General features: G+C 37.1%; 1 protein-coding gene across 2 annotated transcripts in view; it reads left to right on the top strand.

Annotated features, from left to right (window-relative positions):
• Positions 1–14,891, top strand: part of SKAP2 (src kinase associated phosphoprotein 2) — a 119,455-nt gene extending 104,564 nt beyond the window's left edge. For both annotated transcript variants that reach the window (XM_058832586.1, XM_058832587.1), the window contains exons 11-13: positions 2,467–2,579; positions 11,949–12,050; positions 12,456–14,891. In XM_058832586.1, the coding sequence (XP_058688569.1) occupies positions 2,467–2,579; positions 11,949–12,041 (206 nt within the window). In that variant the 3' untranslated portion in view covers positions 12,042–12,050; positions 12,456–14,891. The remainder of the gene's footprint in view (positions 1–2,466; positions 2,580–11,948; positions 12,051–12,455) is intronic.
• Positions 14,892–21,991: the final 7,100 nt, after the last annotated feature.

The raw sequence follows: 21,991 nt of genomic DNA, 5'->3' as shown, positions 1-21,991 counted from the left end.
TTACATTTACAATTCTTTTTTATGTATAGATAGTTGCCCCGACAGAATTTCAAGAAACTTGTGCTGGTGGGCATGAGAGGGGATTTCAGATTTGAAATTAACCCTTCTTGAAAGACCAGCATAGTTGTTCACAAACTTGCACTGCTGCTTTCTTTCCATGTATTTTGTTTCTATGCTCCTGGTATACTGGTATATCTTTTTCTGGAAAATGTGGCTTTCTGATTTAAACAACCCTATTTTATGTTGAATTCACAAATGAGGGCATAGAGCTATGGTTAGTCTTTGGTCAGTATTTTCATTGTTGCAATAAGAATATTTTAAAATGTATCTTTCCAGTGTGTTCACATTATTAATTAAGTTCTTTTCCACTTTAAAACTTAATGAAATGGTCATGATGAACATAAAAGGAGAGATGTTCTGTTGCAACTCACTTTAGTGTTAACAGGAGTTACTTCAGGCACATAAAGGTAAGAGCAGAGCTCAAAATGGTAAAGGTCAATGTAAAAAGTCATGATTTCTTTCAGTGATGTTCTGAAGAAGCAAAAGTCCTGATTAATTTGTTTTAAGCAAAATCAATAAGCCAACTGATGAAAGATTTGAGAGGTGGGATAGACCAAAATAGTTCTTTTATTTTTTTTCTCATGTGGACTTATGTTATTGTTTACAACACAGAGTTGGGAACTGTGGTCAGTACAGTAAGAAATGACTGAGGAGAGATTCTGATATGATATTTATCACAAATTAATTTTGTGCTAACCTGTGTTACTGCTTATAATTGCCCAATGCTAAATTGGTGAATAGTGAGGTGAAAAATAGGAAGGGCCAAAATTTGGAGGTGCAACATATCAAACTGATTATGCCTTCTGCATTGAATTTATTATGTCTTTGCATTTTCAAATAACCAAATCTCTTATTTCTGAATGATTGTGAGCTTTCATATGGGGATCAGTTGTTGCTTTTGGGGTAAGGACAGATTTTGGGCCGTGACCGCCAGGCTGCCCCCTAGTGCTACACACCAAGTCGTAGCTCGTAATCACCAGTTTATGGAAAATGAAATGGTGGGTAACTGGCATAAGCAGCTTTGAATGGAAGGTTGTGAATATTTAGCCTTATGACAGTATTTCCACCCAAACAAGATAGCACGGAACACAGGTGGAAATGGAGATAGAGAAAACAAGCTCTTCTTGCTCATACAGAGAATATTAAAATTCAAATCTAAGTATTTTCCAAAATAGAGAAGAACACAAGTTGAATGCTGATACTCTTTTATAGTGTGATGCTTTCTATCTCCTGATACTTGATATTTTAGCATGATTTTTTTGGTAATAAAGTGAACCAATCACGGTTAAATTGTAAACTATAAATAATGGTGCAGAGTGCTAATGACATGCAAATGTAACTGGTGTGTGTTGGAATAACCAGCAAGCCTGCAGTTCAGGGATCGTATAACAAAACTAAGATGACAGCCTTGATCCAGCCAGTTCAGTGATATTTATGTTATCAGAATTAGAAGATAGCTTTCCAGTGATGTAAATTATTAGTACATATACATTCTGTCTGGTTAGTGTATACATAATGTAACCGGTCATCTTAGTGGTATTGCTTACATTCTTTTTGCATTAACTCATCACACTCCATTCTCATGGAATTAAAAACAGGAAATAGTTTGCAGTGCAACAGAAGCACCCAGTGTATTTAACTGTGTGTGAGCACTGTGTTTCAATAGATGTACTCTGTATTGTAAATGTATGACAAAGCATTTATTACTGTGTTATTGCCGTATTACAGAGCAAAGAGTGCTAAATAATCAATCAGTTAATGGTCTGTATGGCAGCTTGAACACAGCACATCCATTGTGCTTATGCTGCTAGAAGGATGAGTTTATGACCGCAGTGTAGATGCACGTTTAGCCAGGGCTTAATGTCCTAAACTGGAGCTGACACAAATATTTTTGAAATGCAGTTTCAGCAACAGTTTCCAAGTTCTCTAATATTTCAGAAGGAAGAATCAAGGATTATCTCAAAGGTTCTCAGAGAAGCTATTTAATTTTGTTGGAACAGGAGAAAGAGGGGGAGTGTATCACGAAATGCTTCAGCTTCCTTTCACTGATCATTATTAATTATATTCTAGCAGTTTTATCAGTTTCAAGTTGGGATACATATATGGCTTGCTAGAAATATACTGGCAGAGGAAAAATAGCTGCTTTAAGTTGCAGCTTTGAAAAATGCCTTGAAAACCTGTAGCTTCAAGTCTCTAAGTGATGCAACTTGCATCACTTGTGCTGTGAAGGGCTTGTGCATTAAACTTATTTTTCATTTGCTTTCATGGCAGGAAGGAGCTGTTTCTGAAAGGAGGAATAAGAAGTGTGTGCTAATAAATTGCTTTGTACTATCTGGAGATTTAAAGAGTAACTTTAGTTATCCTCAGTCTTGATTGTTCTATAATTATATGCTGTTTTCTTTGCAGATAGTGAAAATACCGATTATGCCAATTTCTATCAAGGTTTGTGGGACTGCACAGGAGATGAAACTGATGAGTTGACATTTAAACGTGGTGACGTTATCTACATTATCAGCAAGGTATGAGACACTACTGGGGCTACATGTTGTAAAAAGAGAGCCGTGGCACAAGGGCACATTCCCACAGTTCTGTGGGGGGAAATTGGCACTCCCTTTCAGATCTTTTGTCTGCAATCAGATACTCACTGCAATTAATTATTTTGTCAAATGAACTATAATCACAATTAAAACATAGCCGTGTAACAGGAATTAACTTTAAAGCATGTTTATTTACTTGTTAAATCTTGGCTACCATTTGTTAACTGACTTAACAGGAGACAATGTACTTTCTGCTCATAGAAGTTAACCTTGTAGAATTTTAAGTTATCTTGTATGTTATGTTTTTTGTTTCCTGTTTTATATTCCTGACTCTGCTGATTCTGACTTTTTTGGGATCTTGCTACAGAAGATGGTTTGTTTTTTTTGAACTATGCTTTCATCTTTGTATGCATATTGTTATTGTTCTGAGAGCTCAGATTCCAAATTTGTTTACTCTGACAGATTTGGGCATTTTTTACTACATTTCTGTTTGCAAAGCAAATGAGAAATGCAATTTCTCTCATCTGAATTGGGACTAAACAGTAAGGACATGAAGTTATATTCTATGTTAATGTTGGTTAATTTTCAGATTTTTCCTTTACCTCCCCAACAAAAACAAAGCCTCTGTTAAAATATGTATCTCATGGTCCATTGCAGTCTACTTCTGAACAATTATTCAGAGGAAATTTCTGTTTTCCCCACATATTAGAAAAGAAAGCTGAGCTTTTAAAGTTTGCATTGGAAAAAACCTACTTTAAAAAATGTGTCTATCTAATTGCCATTCAGTGTAATTACTACAAAAAATATTGTAGGTCACTGAAATACACAAGTATGAAAGCTAAAGACATCTGTTTGTCCTAGTTTCAAATTAAGTTTTGTCACAATTGCTTTAAATCTTCTGTGATAACTTTAACTACATTTCTGGATAATAAATGTAACAGCTTCTGTTTGAAATAAATTTAAGATTTATGGATAGAAGGACAGTCCTATATAAAAATACAGAAGATGTATTACTAATATTAATTTGACCATGTATGTCTTTTGAGGTATTTCATTGTCACTTAAACTAATAACTGAATTGCATTACTAAAGGCTGAATAAAGCTTGTAGATTGGGCAAACTTTCAAGCAGTTATTCAGCTCTGAAGAATTGTGCTAATTTAAAATAACTATTTCTTCCCCCTCTCGCTCCCCACAAAAAACCCATGAGTGAATGGATTCCACTGTACACGTTCGGCCTCTTTGTGGGTTGTGCTCTTCGAGTACATTATAGGGACGATAAAATCTTAATCTTCAGCTTGTAGGTGAAAAAATTGTTTGCTACTCCTTCCCCAAAAGAGTGAGAAATTTAATTTAAAAAATGGAGCAAAATAGAAAAACAGTAGCTTAAGCTGTCTTCTGTATATCAACTGTCCTGTTGCCATGGCGTGATTAATCCGTAATCAGTCCTTGAAGCAGGCTTGCTGCTGCTCCAGATATATAGAGCCTCTCTCTGTAGGAATGATTTCTACTCCAAAATACAGCCCAGAAAATTCAGCCCTGTTTCGCTTAAAGATTGTTACAGCTTTTTCAGAAAAATGAGTGTTGGCCACTACTGTCAGCTTGGAATTTAGGGTCCTTGGAGGGGAAAGTGCCAGAGAATTATCTGTCTTAACCCTCCACTTGATTCAGTTTCAAGGTCTAATCATTTATGAGTTCTTTGTCCAGTAAGTGAAAATATAACCAAAGGAAAAGTGAGCCTAACCATCCTGAAGTGGGTCAAGACTTTCCTTCTAAAATATTTCCTAATCCACTACATAAATACTTGGATTTTGTGGCAGTCGGCAGGAATCCTAGGCAATTTTTTAATTTTTTCACACCATCTAGTGGTTGAAAATGAGAGATGCAGGTACTGACAGGGGGCCATGTGTATGCATCCAAAATGGTGTCATAAATTCAGCTTCAGCTGAACCTAGCTGTGGCTTTATTGCCTTTCTATCATATGTCAGCCAGGAACATTACTCTTGAAAATCACATTTTGCTGATAAGGAAGTAAGTACGGGTATAGCCATGTTATAGTAGGAAGGGTGAAGCATTAACAAAATATCGAGCATATTTGTGCAACATGTAATAGTTCTTTGTTTTACAGTGAAATATAAATGGTATAGCCTGCTCTGATGAACGTGATAAGATAGATATTCATCTCTCCCAGCAACAGTTATGGCAAAGCAATATATTTTTACCAGCTTTTCTCATACCTGTATAGAAATTAGGGGTAAAGCAACTATTTCTTTCCAAGAAATGAGATCATTAGTATAACAGAAGTCATTATGAAACAGTTTAGCAAATTTGGGCATTTATAGAATTTAAATAAAGCAAGAGGAGCAATATATTATATGCAAGTTTCTAGGTAAATATCTATTAGACAGATGAGCATGATTTCAGTTTGGCAGTGTTTACTTCCTAAAACAGCTAAATATTATGCAATGACAAATCTATTCTTTGAATTTGCTTTTAAATGAGCATCAAAACTCAGTGTTACTGCAATGAGCATGAGCTCATACTCTGAGATACCTATGCCCAACTAGTGCAGTTACTGTAGAAAAGCATGTTTTTCTGGTTTGAAAGGTGTATTCAAAAACTATTTAAGCTATTTTCTAAATATTTATGTCAATTGTGGCTTTTGTGTGGCAGCAGTCCTGTGGGCTTTTACAAAAAAACCCCAAAAACCTGACAACTTTTTTCTAGGTTTTTCTACCAAGTTTACTTCAAAAGTTGAGTTTTTAATCTGTACAGAATTAACAGAACTATCACGATAGTACTTGTTAACTTTATTGTAAAACATAGTTAGCATTTCAGATTAATTGATCAATGTATCAGTACAGATATACTATTACTATTATTTTAATTTATAATATTCTTGAATATTCAAGTGGCTTTTATCACTTATGCTATGAATGATGTGAACTTTCAGAAAACTATATACCCTTATTCCATTTTGTAATAAAAAATACAGCTGCACTGATAAAGAGACTTGTTAATAACATTTCTTACTTAATATTGACTGCAGAACTATTATACATATAATACATTAGAAATGCAATACTTTGTAGTCCTGTTTTCTAAAAGGGTGATTGCTCTTAACTCCTGCTCATTTATGGGCTTGCCTTTGCTTTCAGGCCCATGTGATAAATGGGAAAACAGACCATAGTATAGCAATCATTTTTATAAATCTTCCATAGCGCTACTCAAGAAATCAATTTCCAGAAACAAAGATACCTGTGGATGGAGGTAGTTCTATTTTTTTCCTAAGTTTTGTATGCACAATTTATGCAAATGCAACACTTGCAGTACTTGTTCATTTGCTTTAGGTGTATGTTTTGTGTTATGAAGTTCCACAGTTTCATCAGCCAAATGCAAGTAATACAGAAAATTTACCTCAATATGTCAGTGGTCACCTGCTTAGTAGAATTACTGATATTTCTTAACATTAAATTAATTTAATTTATTTCTTATTTACATTTGTATTAAAATAGCAAATACTTTAAAATCAGAAATTATATCTTAAATTGGATTTCTCCTTTTTATTATTTTATTGCACACCAGTGCTGCTCACTCTAGAATTTATGATTCATGGAAACCTCATCTATGACAACCTTTTGCTCCAGAATTTTTCATGAAAGTAGAGTGTTAACTTGGTGTTTAGATTACCCTATATTCAGTAGTTGTAGGTTTCATGTGTGGCAGATTTTTATTATTTCAATACAATAAATGTCAAAATTCTCACACCTCAACCTGTATTTTTTGCATAGTAAAAAGACAAAGAATCTCCACAGCTCAGGTTGCTGCTTATGAAATAAAGGTGCAACTTAACCATGCAGCTGTTTCAGAATCACTGTGAACATTTTGTTCACTATCTGTATAATCTTAATAAAATATATTTATTCAGTATTTTTTCCACGGCCATACTGCCTATGGCTCCTCTAGCAAATAGGGAGTACCAATAGGAGCAGATTTGCAGAGTGAAACACTTAGTGCTTGAGCCTGGGTGTCCACACCATGCTATTTCAAAGCTGTTTGATGTCCATAGAGGTCTAGCCTGGTTTTGTGGAATGAGAACACATTAATGTTTGGAGCATGTTCAAGTGCATCTTCCATTTTAGCTTCATCTGAAATAAATGTAGTGTGTGTCCTGAGGCTGATGGCTCTGCAAAGGGACCCAGTGGTGAGAAGGTGGGAGCTTTGGGAGATGAATTTCAGTGGGATGCTTCTGTTCAAAACTAAAATGCAATACTCAGCTGTACATTACCCATTTCCTGGCTTGTTTAGTTTTAATCTTTATGTGAGGGGGTGGGAAAACAATAAGTACATGTCTAAAGACAATAGTGAAGGCCTTTAAACAGGTTGGTTAGAAGTAATGCAAAGTGACCCTAGCTCCGTTGGTTTGCATAATGATAGCATGTAAGCCTTTACCTGTCAGATTAGAAAAAAAGTTGGCCACATGTCATCTAATGGAAAATAAAATGGCCTTTCTATTGTTCCGGGGTGCTTTCTGGGGGCAGTTTTATTTCAGAACTCAGTCTGCTTACTGTGATTTATATTGGAAATCTTTAATTGCTGTATATTTTCTCTCATGTCATTGTGGGAAATAAAACCCAATAATGCAACCATACAATAAATCTGGCCCTTATATTTTTAAAGATGACCATTTTATTGCTGTCTTAAAACAACTCTACTACCTGTGAAGAAGTCTCATTCAGTTATTTAAGACATTTGTCATTCTCCGCTTTTAGAGAAAATGCGGTTCTGTGCCAAAACTGCTCCCTGGTTGATAGTGTATCATTCAACAATTACACCAAAGGAAGTTCTAAAACTTTTTAGCTAGTATGAATCTCCCGGATGAATTGGAGATGCTTTAAGCTATTATCTTGCGAAAATTGCACCCTAGGATGTTCTTTGCAAAAAATTTATCCCTGCTTCTGACACATATTTAGCTTGATAGTCAAGGTTACTTATTTTAACCCCAAACAAGGCTATAGATACATTTTGCTTTTCAGTTTTGAAGTATGCAGGTATTCAGCCCATAAATTAGTATTACTCACAGTGCCACTAGAAGGAAGGAGAAAAATTTTGAATTCACATTCTTCAGTTTGTTTTTTTTAAAATACAACTCCATTTTTTTCTTCAAGGCATTGAAACACAATGATAATTTTCAGCAACTTTTTTAAAACCAAACAAATAAAAAAGCCCACACCACAAACATGAAAAAACAAACCATATGTATTCAACAATGGAGACTAATTGCACAAGAACTAGATGTTCTCAACTTTTGCTGAAGTTAGTAGAAGTTTATATGGTGGAAAGCATCTGGAGAATCTCACACAGGCAGAGGAACTGTTCTAAGTTCCAAGCAACTGTTTTGGAAATCAAGTATAAAAATTTTCTCTTTTTGTATGTCAAAATATCAAAATTATTTTCTGTAGAGGACTAAAATCTTGAATTTAAATGGTATCTGTAGAAAACAGGGAGTGTATTGCTAACTATTGCGTTTTTCCCAAGTAAAAAGGTTTTATGATCAGTGTCTCATGAAGTCATGGGTACCTAGACATGAGTGCAGTGAAATGGGTGGGATGAGGCCAAGGAGAAGCATTTGCTCACAGCATGTTCAGTTGAGAGCATTTAAGGAGCCTGTAAACCCTGATGGGATTTTCACCCCCCGCTATCTAGCATGCTGTACAGAGAGCGTTTTGCCAGCATGTTAAATGTTAAATCATAACCTGTTCCTTCCTGCTCTGTGAAATTACTTCACTTTGCTTAATAAATTTCTGCTGGGGAAAAAAAATAATCCACTCTATGACAGTGGAAATGCAGAAGTAGCTTAGAAAGCATTTGCTCGTTTGTTAAGGTTGTTGTTTCATATTATTTGGCATAATATATTCCATTGCCCTGATGCTTGGTGCTTGTCTTCCAGAGGGGGGGGTGGGTGGGTTGTGGTGGCCCCCTCCTCCCCCCAGCCCTGCTAACATTGCCTGGTATGGCAAATGTGCTCCCTGTCACATGGCAGAGCGTGGCCGCACACTTGTGCATTCTCCTCATTGCAGGGCTGCTGGATCTGGCCCTGCCCCCCTCTCTTGTCCCTCTATTTGCCTTGGAGCAATTCATTTTGCAGTTATTGAATTTCTTTGGAGAGTTATTTTCATACAGCGAGCATCACAGCACCTCTGGATCTTGATAGCGTTTCTACATAAGGAGAAAGAAGCTTTGTGTTAGTAATTACCTAACATTGTCAGGAGCTGACTGCAGGCCTCTTTCTAGTGATAACAGAATAACCACATAATGTAGCTTTATAGCACATGATTAATAGAAAATAATTACACATCCTACAAAGGGATGCAATATTTCTTATAAATTGACTACAGTGGTTTCCTGTAGATTAAAGGACTCTTCATTATTTTATCAGTCCTTCTGAAGTATAGTCGCTTGCCTATGTTAGCAGTGATATTAAGAGCTGAATGCAGTGAGGGATACCAGATGGTAAACCCAGTGGTACCTGAGATCTGAAGCTGATGCTTGCAAAAGCACTGTGTTTCCCAACTTTTTTATTCATATACAACTCCTAACTGTATTCATATCCTTCGGTGTATTAATCCTTATTTTCCACAAATGTGGACTGCAGACTTTTATTCTACACATCTTAAGCAGCAGTAATAGACATACGGACCTCACAACAGCAGTGTATTAATGAAATTATATTGCTGCAAAGGAGTTTATAATTGATAACATTGATAGAAACAATAGATCAATTTGGATTTTATGGGTGACTTCAAGAAAGGACTAGGGGGGGCTGCTTATCTGCCTCACTAGTTAAGCATTCTTTCATGTCACTGAGGATAGGAAGGAAGGGTTAGGAGTTTAAAGAGAAATGTCTGTACTTTAATCAGTTTAAAAGGGACTGCTATCTAATTATTCTACAGCCAGAGATTAAGGTTTTATGTTCTTGGTAGCCAGGTATCTGCATTATATTTTTGTTCAGACTTCTGTAGACTGCAGATAGTTTAATTGGGATTCATGTTGCTCTTGAGACCCACACAAAGAATAGTAATGTAAAGTAAGAGCTTCTGTGTTGCAATATTGTTGGTACGGTATAATGGTTGCATTGAATCCTTAAATTAGTTTACTAGTCTGTTACATCAACATTCATTTCATCTTCTCACTTAGCTTCATGCCAGAGCAGTAAGTGGTGTATAAGTAAGTAGCAAAACCCAGAAAGTTTTCAAAACAGCAGCATGCTTTTAATTTTAATTTGAGCTATCTGAATTGTTTCTTTAAAAACAATTGTTTCTAAGTCCATGTAGTGTTGCTAAGTGGAACATTTTCAATGGCTAATGTAATCCACAGACTTTTTCTGTGCCATTTGTCATAAGCAGTTTAATGGCTGCTTAACTGAGCCACTTCCCTCATTTCATGTATTGTTTGTTTTTTTGGCTGATGTCTAGCAAAACTTGCTTAATCACTCTTGTCAGTCACTGTGCGAATTCCATGTAGCAGCTTAAAATCTTTTGTTGCTTTCTTTTGGAGAGATTTATTGCTGAGATTCCAGTAGTATACGTGAGTGCCGCTCCTTTCAGCAATTTCCCACTTTGGTCTTGAATTCTAGTTTGTATATTTAAACAGTGTATTGTGAGATAAAGCATAGATTTTTAAACAGGCTGATCTGGAAGATTATAAACCTCAGTGTTTCGCCTTTAAGGATTTGGGGTGTAATGTGAAGCCCCATGGGAAAGGTTATTAACTTCTGTGGAGAGCAGTGTGACTGAAGATCAGGTTCAGATACCTCTAGACTTTCAAGACCAAACCCATCCCCAGCAGTCTGCTTTGCAGTGGAAGGGGAAAGAAGGTGGAATTATTTTGCAGCTTTCTTGTTTGCATGTTCACATAATAAATGAAGGTTTTCCTGCTGTTTTTTAAGTGGATTTCCTTTAAATCACATTGCAGTATTTCATGCATAGTAGGATAGAATCTTCTAAATCACCAATCCACTGTTAAGAGAAGGAAGAAAATGTTTAATCGAAGACGAACCTTCACCCTTCCACAATTAGAAAATATAAAACTGTGTGTGCCTGCATGCAAGCATAAAAAAAAAAAAAGAAAAAAAAAAGGCAAAAGGCAAAGAAAAAAGAAAAAAAGCCCACATGAAAGCGGGCCATCGTAGTTAAGCAGAGAGAGAGCTGAGTATACTAAGCACCTCATAGGACCCCAGAGAACTCTTGACCAGGCAAAATATGCCAGCAGCAAATCATTATAGCTCAGGCTCTAATGAAACTCCATTAACCCTTAAGCTCCACTTGGCTATTTATAACCAAAAAACTTTACCTACAGTTCAAAATAGTAGCTTCATTTCAGTAGCACTGTTAATTCAAAATCCTGGAGCCTTTTACTCTTCTTATCAGAAGAGCAGTGTAGCAGGAAACAGATGTTGCTTATCAGATGTATCTGTGTATTTTGTACTTTGTACATTTACTCCAAAGTAATTTCTGTTTTACTAATCATTTAGTTTTAATAATGCTTCATTTGTAACTCAGTATATGTGTGTGCAATTCCAGCTGTTACAATTTATTGAACCATTGTTAGGATTGATCTTAAAATAGGAAAAAAGTAAATTATATACCACTATGCAATAATTACATATTAGTATTACGTTATTTTATTTTTACAATAATTATATACCACAATACCACAATACTCTTACTTGGTACTGCTTTTGGAAGATATTATTTCTTCAAACTATTATAATTCATTTTGTTTCATATTTAAGTCACTAAGCCTAAACATATTTGAAACAGGAGTACATTAGTCATCTGTCAGGAATATGAGATCTGCTGAAGAATTTTCTGCAAGCCTAAAGCAATAGTAGACTTTGTCCATATAAATATATTATGTATTAGATATATAGTGTTCCCTTCACATTTAAGTGAAGTAGTTTTTAAAATAAGTTGATGGTTAGTTTCTTAGAGTTTAGCTTGTGATACTAAAAGAATCCTGTTGATTGTTATATGTCAACATTGTGCTGTTAGATTTTAGTTACAAAGACAAGAGAATGATGAACAGAGGATAAGGCGGTCGGCTGCTTTTAGTGGGTGTTAGAGAAGCATGGCCATAATTAAGAAATTTTCTTGAGTATGCCTGGCCTTTTTTAAAATTTAGCTTCTGCCTTTGCATGTGAATTCCTATAACAAAAAGATAAAATGTTTTAATTTTCAGTTGAAATTATTATAACTGCATATAAGAGAAAGCATCCATAAGGAGTTGCATACAAAACTCTATTGCATTTATATCAGACTAAAGGTTAATACTGCGTATTGTTTTCAATTAGGAGTACAATAGATTTGGCTGGTGGGTAGGAGAAATGAAGGGAACCATTGGCTTGGTGCCTAAAGCCTACATAATGGAGATGTATGATATTTGAGAGGCCTGGGTAAGTACATTTTAATCCAATCTTCTGTAATGGCTTATATGTTCCCTTGTTCTCTGTTTCATAAGTATGTCTTTCCTGGAACCTTTGGAGGAGTCCTGTTAACATAAAGATTATGGCAAAATATATTGAAGGTTCAATTAAACTACTTTTTTTTCTGGGATTCCATATGAAATATTAAACCACAGGGTACAAAGATTATATATTTAATAACTGTGTCCCTTTTTCAAATTTTTTAAAAAATAAAATTGGTGTTGTTTCTATTCAGTTTTTTACTTTAGTAATATGCATATTTATCTGTCTGTGCAGAAAACTGTGGAAGGGGATGGATATTTGGACTGGGTTTGATATGTATGTTTGAGGTTTTTTGGTTAATGGTGAACTTTCAACTTCCCTCTCCCTAATCAGGAGAAATCTGCACTTGAAATGAAGAGTGGTGTGCAGCTGCAGTTTACAGAGCCAGCCTCTGGAAGAAGATTCTGCTGTACATGTTTTGCGGTTTCAGCGAATGTAGTCAAATTGTTGCCTTGTGTATATTAAACATTATAAACTGTAATTGATCATAACTTCACGGAAATGTTCTTCTTAGCAACTTTTTATAGAATTGTAATGCTAGGAAATGAAATAGATGGTAATTAACATATGGGGCACAAGCAGCCATACAGTGCCTGTTGCTCTTTTTTTAACATGTTAGCAGCACTCTGTATAGCCGTAGGTTTGTGTTCTCTCAGGGAATTTTGCTATCTTTTCCTGTTCTGCAGATCCAGAAAAATTAAGCAGAGCATCGAGGGTAAACTATTACTCACTTCACGCGTGCATTAACCTTTTGATGCTCACTGTACATCTTGTGCAGTTTCATCAGAAAGCTGAGGGAAATTATGTATAATATTTCAAGTCTTCAGCGTATTCTGTTTCCAAATATTTTTAAGTTATGCTTTAGCCAATGATTTATTTTTCTCATATATTTAGTATTGTATTGTTAATTACTATTTTGTTGACACACAATGAAGACTTTATTATTTTGCTGGTATAATAAATGAGCCTGTGTGGTAATACTGCTCTGGTACCATTGTGACTTGGACATGGTAATTCTATGAAAATTTGTGAAAATATATTAAGCAGAATTTTTTTAAGTCAACACAAGCTGAATTGCAGGTAAAAATATTTTTGTCCATGGTAGTGTGAAATATTTTATCTGTACTTATAGATACTTTTGCAGAATTAAATCTGGATACCTTGCTGGTACGTGGAATTCTGATGCAAGTTATGCAATAGAGATCTTCATCTTCACCCTCCGTGGATTAGCAACAGCTACCTGCGCTCTTGTGTCAAAGCTGTAACTTTGTGGTTAATCAAAAACATTAATTGAAACATAAAAAAGTGCACTAAAATATTACCACTTGTGGACAAGTGGTTGGGCAAGTCAGAGTTAATACTTTACAAACTCTTCTTTTGGAGATGTGTTTTACCATTAGCATGCAAGATCAACTCTTTTGGGTCCTCGCCGATAGTTGATTTGTGAGACCCTTAATGTGCCAAGTAGGCAGGTCAGGCCAGCCCGAGTGAGTTGCTGAGCCTGTGCAGGTCCCCGTGTAGCTGCTTGTGCTGTTTATGCTTCAGGCGGACCCCGGGAGCACGGTGGGTTAAAGGGAAACGTTGGTCTGAACTGGGAATTTGGATCCTTTCAGGAAACTAAGATGTTGCGCACTGTGTTAGCTAATGTATGGTACTTGCTGGTACACTGAATTCTAATAGGCGTCAAACGGGACGGAGTTTTGTTGTAATTTTTTAAAGAGATAGTCATTGGAATTGATTCTGTGCGTTATCAGCGAAGCATTAAAATGATAGATTATAGTCTTCAGATCTTTTACTACTTTAATTTGTCAAGCGTACTGGTGGATTGTGTACAGAATGTGAAGCGTTAATAGCGGGGCTGGAAACGCTCCTTTTCCCTTGTTAACATGGCAGCGCCATAAATCTGCCCACCGAAATGGCTTTTTATTAATGACAGAATTCCGAATCCCACCACCACCACGCACTTTTAGGGAATAAACCCTCCCCCACCTCCCGTGAGGGGTGCCTTGGCTCGGCGCTCGCTGAGGGCCGGGCCCGGCGCGGGGCGGGGGCGGCCCCGGCGCGGCCCTTGCGCTGCGCGGCCGCGGCGCTGGGTGGCAGCAGATTTTCGTGGGACGGCGGAGGCGGAACCCGGGGCTGTCCCCGTCCCCTTCCCCCTCCCTGCCTGGCCCGCGCCGTTTCTGCCTTTTTTCCAGGAGAGGGAGTCCTTCCCCAAGCGATGAGGGGCAGAGCTGCCCGGCGCGGCCTCTCCTGGGTGGTGACGAGCGGAGACATCGAGTGGCTTTTGTCTGTAATTCTCTCTTAGGGTTTCCCGCTTCTTACTGCTTATTGCTAGGGGAGAGCAAATAAACTGCCTTAAATTCAGAACGTGAAAGATATCCTGAAACTCACTGGTAATGTCTCCGAATAAACCAGCGATGGGCCACGGATTAATGGTTTACTTTAAACCTCTGTGAATACCATAACCTTTTTTGGATGAGAAAATCTCAGTTAATACAACTTACATGAAACTCGGGTAGAAGATGCTAATTGCTTCATTTTCTTTGTTCACTTAGATTGTGCTTGCCTTTCTGTGAATGGTGAGAGAGCAGATTTTTAAAAGGTAATTGTAACTCTCACATTGTACAGCGTTTTACTTGATTATTTGCTGTATTCTGGATTTGTATGGTACTGTCATTAGATCTTATAATAATGTTCTACTCTGCAAATTTTTAAGGTTCAAATAAAGTTTAATTGTTTGCAAACTGTTATGATGCTAATAATTCAACAGCCTGCTGTGTTACTAATGAAATTACTTTGTTATGATTAATTTGGAAAATAGTGTGTTGATTGTAGTAATTAAGCACAACAAGGTGAAGTAAATGATTCTAATGCCATCTGGCCTCCAGACTGAATGAAGAAATGAAATGGGGCTGTCATTTGAATTTATTCAGAGAAGTAAGGGTAATACAAATGCTTTTTATAGCAGAGGCACCCAGATACAATCATGCCACTCTGTAGTATCTTTTCATGTGGTTCTGTATACGGATAACTGGTTCACATATTTTTGCAGCATCTCGTTAGGATATACCCCTTTGTGCATACTGCCACTAATTACATGTACTGATGGCAGTGCATGCACTGATTCTTCTATCAGAAAGATGTATGGATAAGATTTAGAGAAGTGATATGGCTCAGCTTACCTTTTGATCCCCTATTAAGGATAAAAACTTTCTGTGACTGGAATTAAGCTGAAAGTGAATTCTAATTAATATCCCATTCTAAATTCAAAGCTAAATGCATAAACTTCTTTTTTTTCGGCTCTGCAGTCTGAGTATGACACAGTATTAGAAGGAATGTAAAGAGTAACCCTTTAGAACCTGAGAAGCTATTTAATTCACTTGCTTTTGCATCAGGATCTCAAACAGTAACTCAAAAACGGGGAATACAGTTTCAAAGTGTTTTCTTTACTGAATCCTCTCTGTCCTCTTTCAGAAAGAGATGCAATTATTTCCATAAGCTGAACCAAACAAAAGAATAGCACTGTTTTCTTTAAGCCAAATGATAGAAATCCATTTTTCTATCTCAGGTAAAGCAAAATGAAGTTGTGGGTGTAAATTAGAATCCTGGCATGTTAAAGTTCAGTGGGATCTAGAGGGAAGCTGTAAAATATTAAACTGTGGTGAAAGTACCCAGGTAGATGACAGTGGTGTGCTCTTCAGTTGCATGAGCCATTTGAAGTTTCTCTCATCTCTCACTCAGGTTGATGAAAAATTTATTAGTATGTAACTGTGGGAAAAAGCATATGCATGGAAACCTTATAAACAACTTTCCATTTTCCAAGTACTGATAAACTCTGTAAGACCTCCACTTACCAGGGTTTCTCTGAAGCTGATATTTTACAGAGAGGAGTCTGCTTAATTCCATCTTTATTTAGGAAATCTGACACTAAGCTCAGCAAAAAGTGCTCTGCCAAATCTGCATTTCTGTCTTAGAGTTCACTTCCTGCCCAACATCGTCTTACTGTGAGGGACCAGCACCAACCAACTTCACATTATGAACTTAAAATTGTGGATTCAAGCTGGATGTAAGCACAGCATTTGGCACTTCTGGGATGCAATTGTGACTTGATTCATCTTTCCATCCTACAGGATGAAGTAAAGGGGGCTTAGATGGCAGCAAGATGTGCAAGTGAAAGAAATGCAGCTTTTCTTATCCAGCTGTGTTGTGCTAAGGAATATATATGTTTATTTTCCCTTTAATTGTAAAGCAGATTAGGCAGTGATAACCCATGAATTGTTATATCATAGCCTTTTACAGATTTGTTTAGGAGTGATTTTGTAATGGGATCTAGACAGTTCTCTTTCTGATGTCTGGAGTTACTCCAAACAATCACATAGAGAAATTCATAGAAATTCAGTTGCTGGGTTCAAAACAAAGTAGAGGAAAAACCTCTGCACCTGAAAGCCATGTTAACATAAGTCAAATTTAAAACTGAAGCTGTCAGCTTCTTCCCAGCTTTTTGGGAGGACAAGTCTTTTAATTAACAGGAAAAGCTTAAAAATCCGAGGTGTCATCTTGTAGCAATGTGTCGGAGAACAAAGTACAATGGTGCAGACAGTCTGAGAAGAAGAGCTGCTGGTAGATGAAGAAGCAGATAGTTTCAAATGCCACTAAAAACCAATCTATCTCTATTAATTTTCTGCTCTAGCAAACTGATATGTTGGAGCTTTTATCCTAAAGTATTCTCACTGTCTCACAACCCATAGAGCAAACTTCCTTTCACCCTCTACTGTAAAGCAAGTGCTACTCCATAAAGAGGTTTGTTGGCTAATGAGCATTTTACAGCAAGACTTTAAAGTTTATGCTGTGAGATGGAAAAAAAAAATTAAAAAAATCCACATTCATTTACAGTGGGAGGATTTATGTTGGTGGAAGAGAATTACCAGTTTGGCCACTTACAATCTGCTGTAATTGCTTCCATATTTGTAAATAGTGCTGTGGGATTTTTAATGGCCACGGCAATAAGGACTTCAGTTTTACACCTTGTGCTACAAGACAAGTATGTAGAACCCCAGAGCTGACCCCCATGCAGAACTGCCTGGGGTAAAGGAAAAAAAGTATTGCACAGTATCATTATCAATCTTTGAAAAGCCAGCAGCATAGATGTGTGCCTTGGCAGCCTCCCACCCAAGAGCTGACATGGCCCAATGCTGCTTTTTAATAGTCAGTTCTAATAGGGTCAGCATGAGAAGAGCAGAGCACAGACAGTCTGACAGGCGTGGGCAACTCAGTTTGTTCATTGGTGGTCTTCAGCCTCTCAGACTTATTTCAGTGCGGAAGGGAAAAAATGAAATCTGTAAACAGTCACATGGCATCAGGAGAGAATCTTCCTTTTCTGTTTCTCTCTTCTGAGAGGACTGCCATTCTTTCCTTATATTTAAATTAAAAGCAGTCAGGCATGAATGCACACATGTGTATAGGAAAGAGTGGGTTTTATTATATCGTCACTTACAATCTTGTTTCGATGCTGGTTTCTCCTTTCTGGTGTTTACGTTGACGTGCTCATAATGGCCACACTATCTTTACCACAGAAAACAGGTATTTCTAGCTTTTAAAAAAACATATTTACAGTTGTTGAAAGGCTCTATTCTATTAGCTCCATTTTTGTAATTTCCCACCATTTTAGTGCATTGTGTCAGCAGCATCTTATCAAAATATCTGTGTCTTTTGTGACAGTAATTTTTGTTTGTGTGTAAAATACTCCAGACTTTGCTTTGCTAATGCTTTGAAATTTCTTCTTATTTTCAAGCTGATTTTGGACTTAGTTTTAGTGTACTAGATGTCAATCAAAGGGGAAGAAGTGAATAATCTGTACATCTAGAGTTTCTGTTGCTTGACTAAAGAATAGGCATAATTACTGTTTTGGAAGGTCTCTAAACTAACTGGCTTCCTTTCCATTAATTTGTTTCTGATTCTGAGACTTGCACAGTATGCTTAACCTTAGACTGAGACCACCTATTCAGCTACTTGCTGTCCTGTGGTAGCCACCCAAGGTCACCTATAGGTTATTATTGACTTGTGGCCAGAGTTGCCTCCCTCTAATGTATTTGGTACTGCTTTAAAGGCAGAGCTTGGGAAACAAACATCTTACCTCCTGAGCTTTGTACACTTTCAGGTGAATGAAAGTTCAAAATGCAGAAGCATCATCCAGAATAATCTCTCTCACTAAGTCATGTTTATGATTTGTATTTCTATGAATACTCCATCTTCACTTTACTCCTGCATTAATTTACTTCAAAAAATTGTGAATAGGAGAACATGTACCATGAGATGTCTTCCTAAAACATTAGATTTTGACATAATTGGGTCAAATTAATGTTTCAGGTGCAGAGTATGTGAATACTACTTGAAAGTGTGAACCTGAATACGTACCAGTGGTGGTCTCTGTCAGGCTTTGGCAAGTGGAAGAGAACAAAGAGCTACATATCTGGCCCTTAGCTGAAAACTGAGCCTTACTGATCTATGTCTGATATTATCTTAGGCCCTTCAGCTGCACTCTTGCTTCTGAGCATCTCTAATTCAATGAGCTAGAAATTTATGCAGGTGTTTGTCCATCAGGTGTAGATCAGGGTTTTGAATTATAGCCTGATCTGACAGAATGGCATACAAAACCATGATGTGATACGTTCCCATTTGTTCCCATTTGTCCTCAGTCTAGCTGATGATTCCAGCAAGTATATGTGCACCACAAAGAGATTTCATCATGCCTGTTTCATTAAATGGTAATGATAATGTTTTTCAGTGGAATTCTATTTTGCACATTCTGGTTGATGTAAAGGAGGCCTTGCTTAGATGTCAGAACATCTGAAACATAGGGAATACGTGTTAGAGTAATTCAGTCTGAAGCTGACCAGGGTGACTCATAGGGATCACAGAATGGAGTGCTGAGCAGCTACTGAGGGCACATATATTTCATTTGGTAAACAGCATTTGATTATGAATTGTGATAATGCAGACAATCATTTCAATAACTTTGTCTAGTTAACAGTAACAGTAGACATACTGTTTGTTAAATGGATTAACTGAAATTGCCGTAGCTATTCAGACTACATTCATCGTAATACTTGGTTGTGTATGTCCTTCCCTTGTCTGTGGGCTTGTGACTGTTCTGCTCATCCTGAATGTTGTCATTTTTGCTGGAATTACAGAAAAAAATTGAAATGTAGGCAGTTGTCAATGACACAGACATCTTCTGTCTTTTCCACTGTCTGCTTGCTGAAAACAGTCAGTTCTGCATGTATAGTCTGAAACAAGGGAATTTAGCCATGTGACTCCCCCTTTAACTCAGCAAAAGTTATGTAGGTAATTCTTAATTTGAGGGCACAGTATTAACTCCTCATTGGCAAGAGTAAGCATTAGTCACATAGTTCCCTTGGCTTTATTGCAACTGCTCCTGCAATTTCTTACTCATGAGATACAGGATTTAGAATCAAATTGTTAAATATTGTGGAAAATTAATTAAGTTTTGTAGTTTAAAGTGGAGCTAACCATCAGTTAACTACCCAGATACAGGGTGCCAATTAATCTATGAAGTGGTTCTTGATGTTCAGAATCACTCTGTACCCAGCACTTAACAAATACAGGGAGTATTGTGAACACAAAATGAATGGCTTTGGTGATTTTGATCTCCAGAGAGGATCTCCTTGGCATAAGATAGTTCTTGTAACCAGATGGAAGTATTTTACATCCTACTCATTTTGAACTCCCAGTTCACATCCTGATGATCTGTACACTCTGCACTGAGGTCTGATTGATTATACCAGGATTAATTGGGTTTTGCTCTTCTGAAAACATTGCAGGTATGCCAGATGTGAGAAAAGTTGTGTTTGACCCTGTCTGTTTCATTGCTCCATTTCCCTACCAAGTGAGAATTGTATAGGGGCAGGTACTAGTACTGTATTCAGGAGTCTTATAGACAGCTGTCAATGGCAGATGAATGTGCTGGCTGTGCCTCTCCTTTCAGCCAAGGATCAAGTCTATAGTAATAGTAATAGTGAGGATTTATCTTGTTATATGAGTATACTGACACAGAATTATAACATCTGTATATGGGCCACTGACAGTCCTTATGTCTCCTAGTATATTCTATTTTCTCTAGGCCAAATTTATTGCTCTCATAATTAAGTCCTGTCCTGAGAACTTAATGGAGTTTCAGGTTCTGAAAGGAGCAGGAAATACAGTTCCTTGCCAGGAGCTTGCGCAGTGTCTGCTCTGGTCTGCCCAAGGTGTTAATTCCACCCGTTCTGAGGGAAGGATGAGTGACACAGGACGTGGCTTTAGAAGAAACTCCAAGTTGGTAATTTTTATCGTTCGTTCCATCTCATGTTAGGAATGCCTGAGTGGCCTTTTGTTCTCAGTAGTCTTACACCCCTAGTTGCTAAATGGGATCACGTTAATCATGGATGACACCAAGAAATAACAGGCTTACATTGCTTCCAGGTAGAGGAGGATCAGACACAAGGTGAAGCTTTCCAGTGGTGAGGGCAGTGAAGCATTGGGGTTAGTTGCCTGGGGAGCTTATGTGATTTCCATTTCTGGAGGATTTGGAGAACCTGCAGGGAATGAACTCACCTGCTAGGAATGACTGAACCATGGCGATTCCTGCCTTGGGGTTGGGGCATGTACTAAATCACCTCCTAAGGTCTGTTCCAGGCCAGTTTTTTGCAATTCTGTAAGTCAGTGGTGAGCTGACACTGCTCTGAAATGGCAGAATAAATACAAGCCCAGTCTTATTCTTTACCTGGTGCACTAAAAATGCTGCTGCTCTGTGGGTTTATGTGTTCCTTATCCTTCTTCAGCTTCACAGTCTCCAAGCAGGAACCAAGTTCATTATTTCTTACCCAGCAAGCATGTTAGTGCATAACCTCAGTAATTAATTTGGTCCACAATTAGTATATTTTTAAAAAGGTAAAGGATTCTTTAATGTATCATATAACTCAAAGTGAGCCTGGCTGTGACAGAGCACAGGCAATTTTGAGTATATACAATGTTATATTGCTTCTAATTTAAATAGAAAGCACTTAATTCACTTTTTTTTTTTTTTTAAACAAAATAGCTACAATTTCAGATTGCAACCATTTTTCCACCTTAGCTGGTTAATTTTCCTTAATTGGTTGGGCATCTTAGGAAATAGAGAAAAAGATAAAAATAGCCTTCAGTTTTGTCTATTGTCTTTTCTGAGAATAGAAAGGGATTTTTCCAGAGTCCTCTCAAGTAAATAGAAACATTCTCATCCTTATAATAGGCTTTGGATCAGGTCCATATGTAAGGATAGTCATTCCCCCCACACACACCCCTTTTTTCCCCCCCATACTCTTGAATTGAATGTATGACATATATTTAATCCTGGCAGTATTCTTTATCTCTATGAGAAGTCCTTTTAATTCTCTGTAAGAAAGTGTTCTGTGATGTGGCTACCTGATTTTATTGAAACTCACATGTCAGGAAAAAAAATTATTGCCTTCCCTGTCAAAACTGACAGTAATTACAAGGCCAAATATATTGCTGTGATTGACTTGTAAAACCAAATCTGTAATATTTCAAGCTTGTGAGTTGGCTTGTGCAGCTCTCAGGAAATATAGCCCAGTATTTGCTTTTCAAACTGACATCTCTTTATCTGTTTCTTTTATCATCTTTGTTTTTATTTGTGAGAGCGGGGAGCATACAGCATTTATATGGAATGGACTGGATGGCATTTAATGAGTTGGTTTCTGGGGAAAAGTAGCTAAACAGTAGCTAAAGGAAAGCCAGGAAGGTTTAAGCAACGGTATCTTTTATGTGCTCCTCTTTATGCATAATCTTTCAGCAATAAATACTGCATATTGATT

This window comes from Poecile atricapillus, chromosome 2 (genome assembly GCF_030490865.1).
Source record: "Poecile atricapillus isolate bPoeAtr1 chromosome 2, bPoeAtr1.hap1, whole genome shotgun sequence".
In the NCBI taxonomy this organism is placed as follows: Eukaryota; Metazoa; Chordata; class Aves; order Passeriformes; family Paridae; genus Poecile; species Poecile atricapillus.
This window is presented reverse-complemented; position numbering and strand designations above follow the sequence as displayed.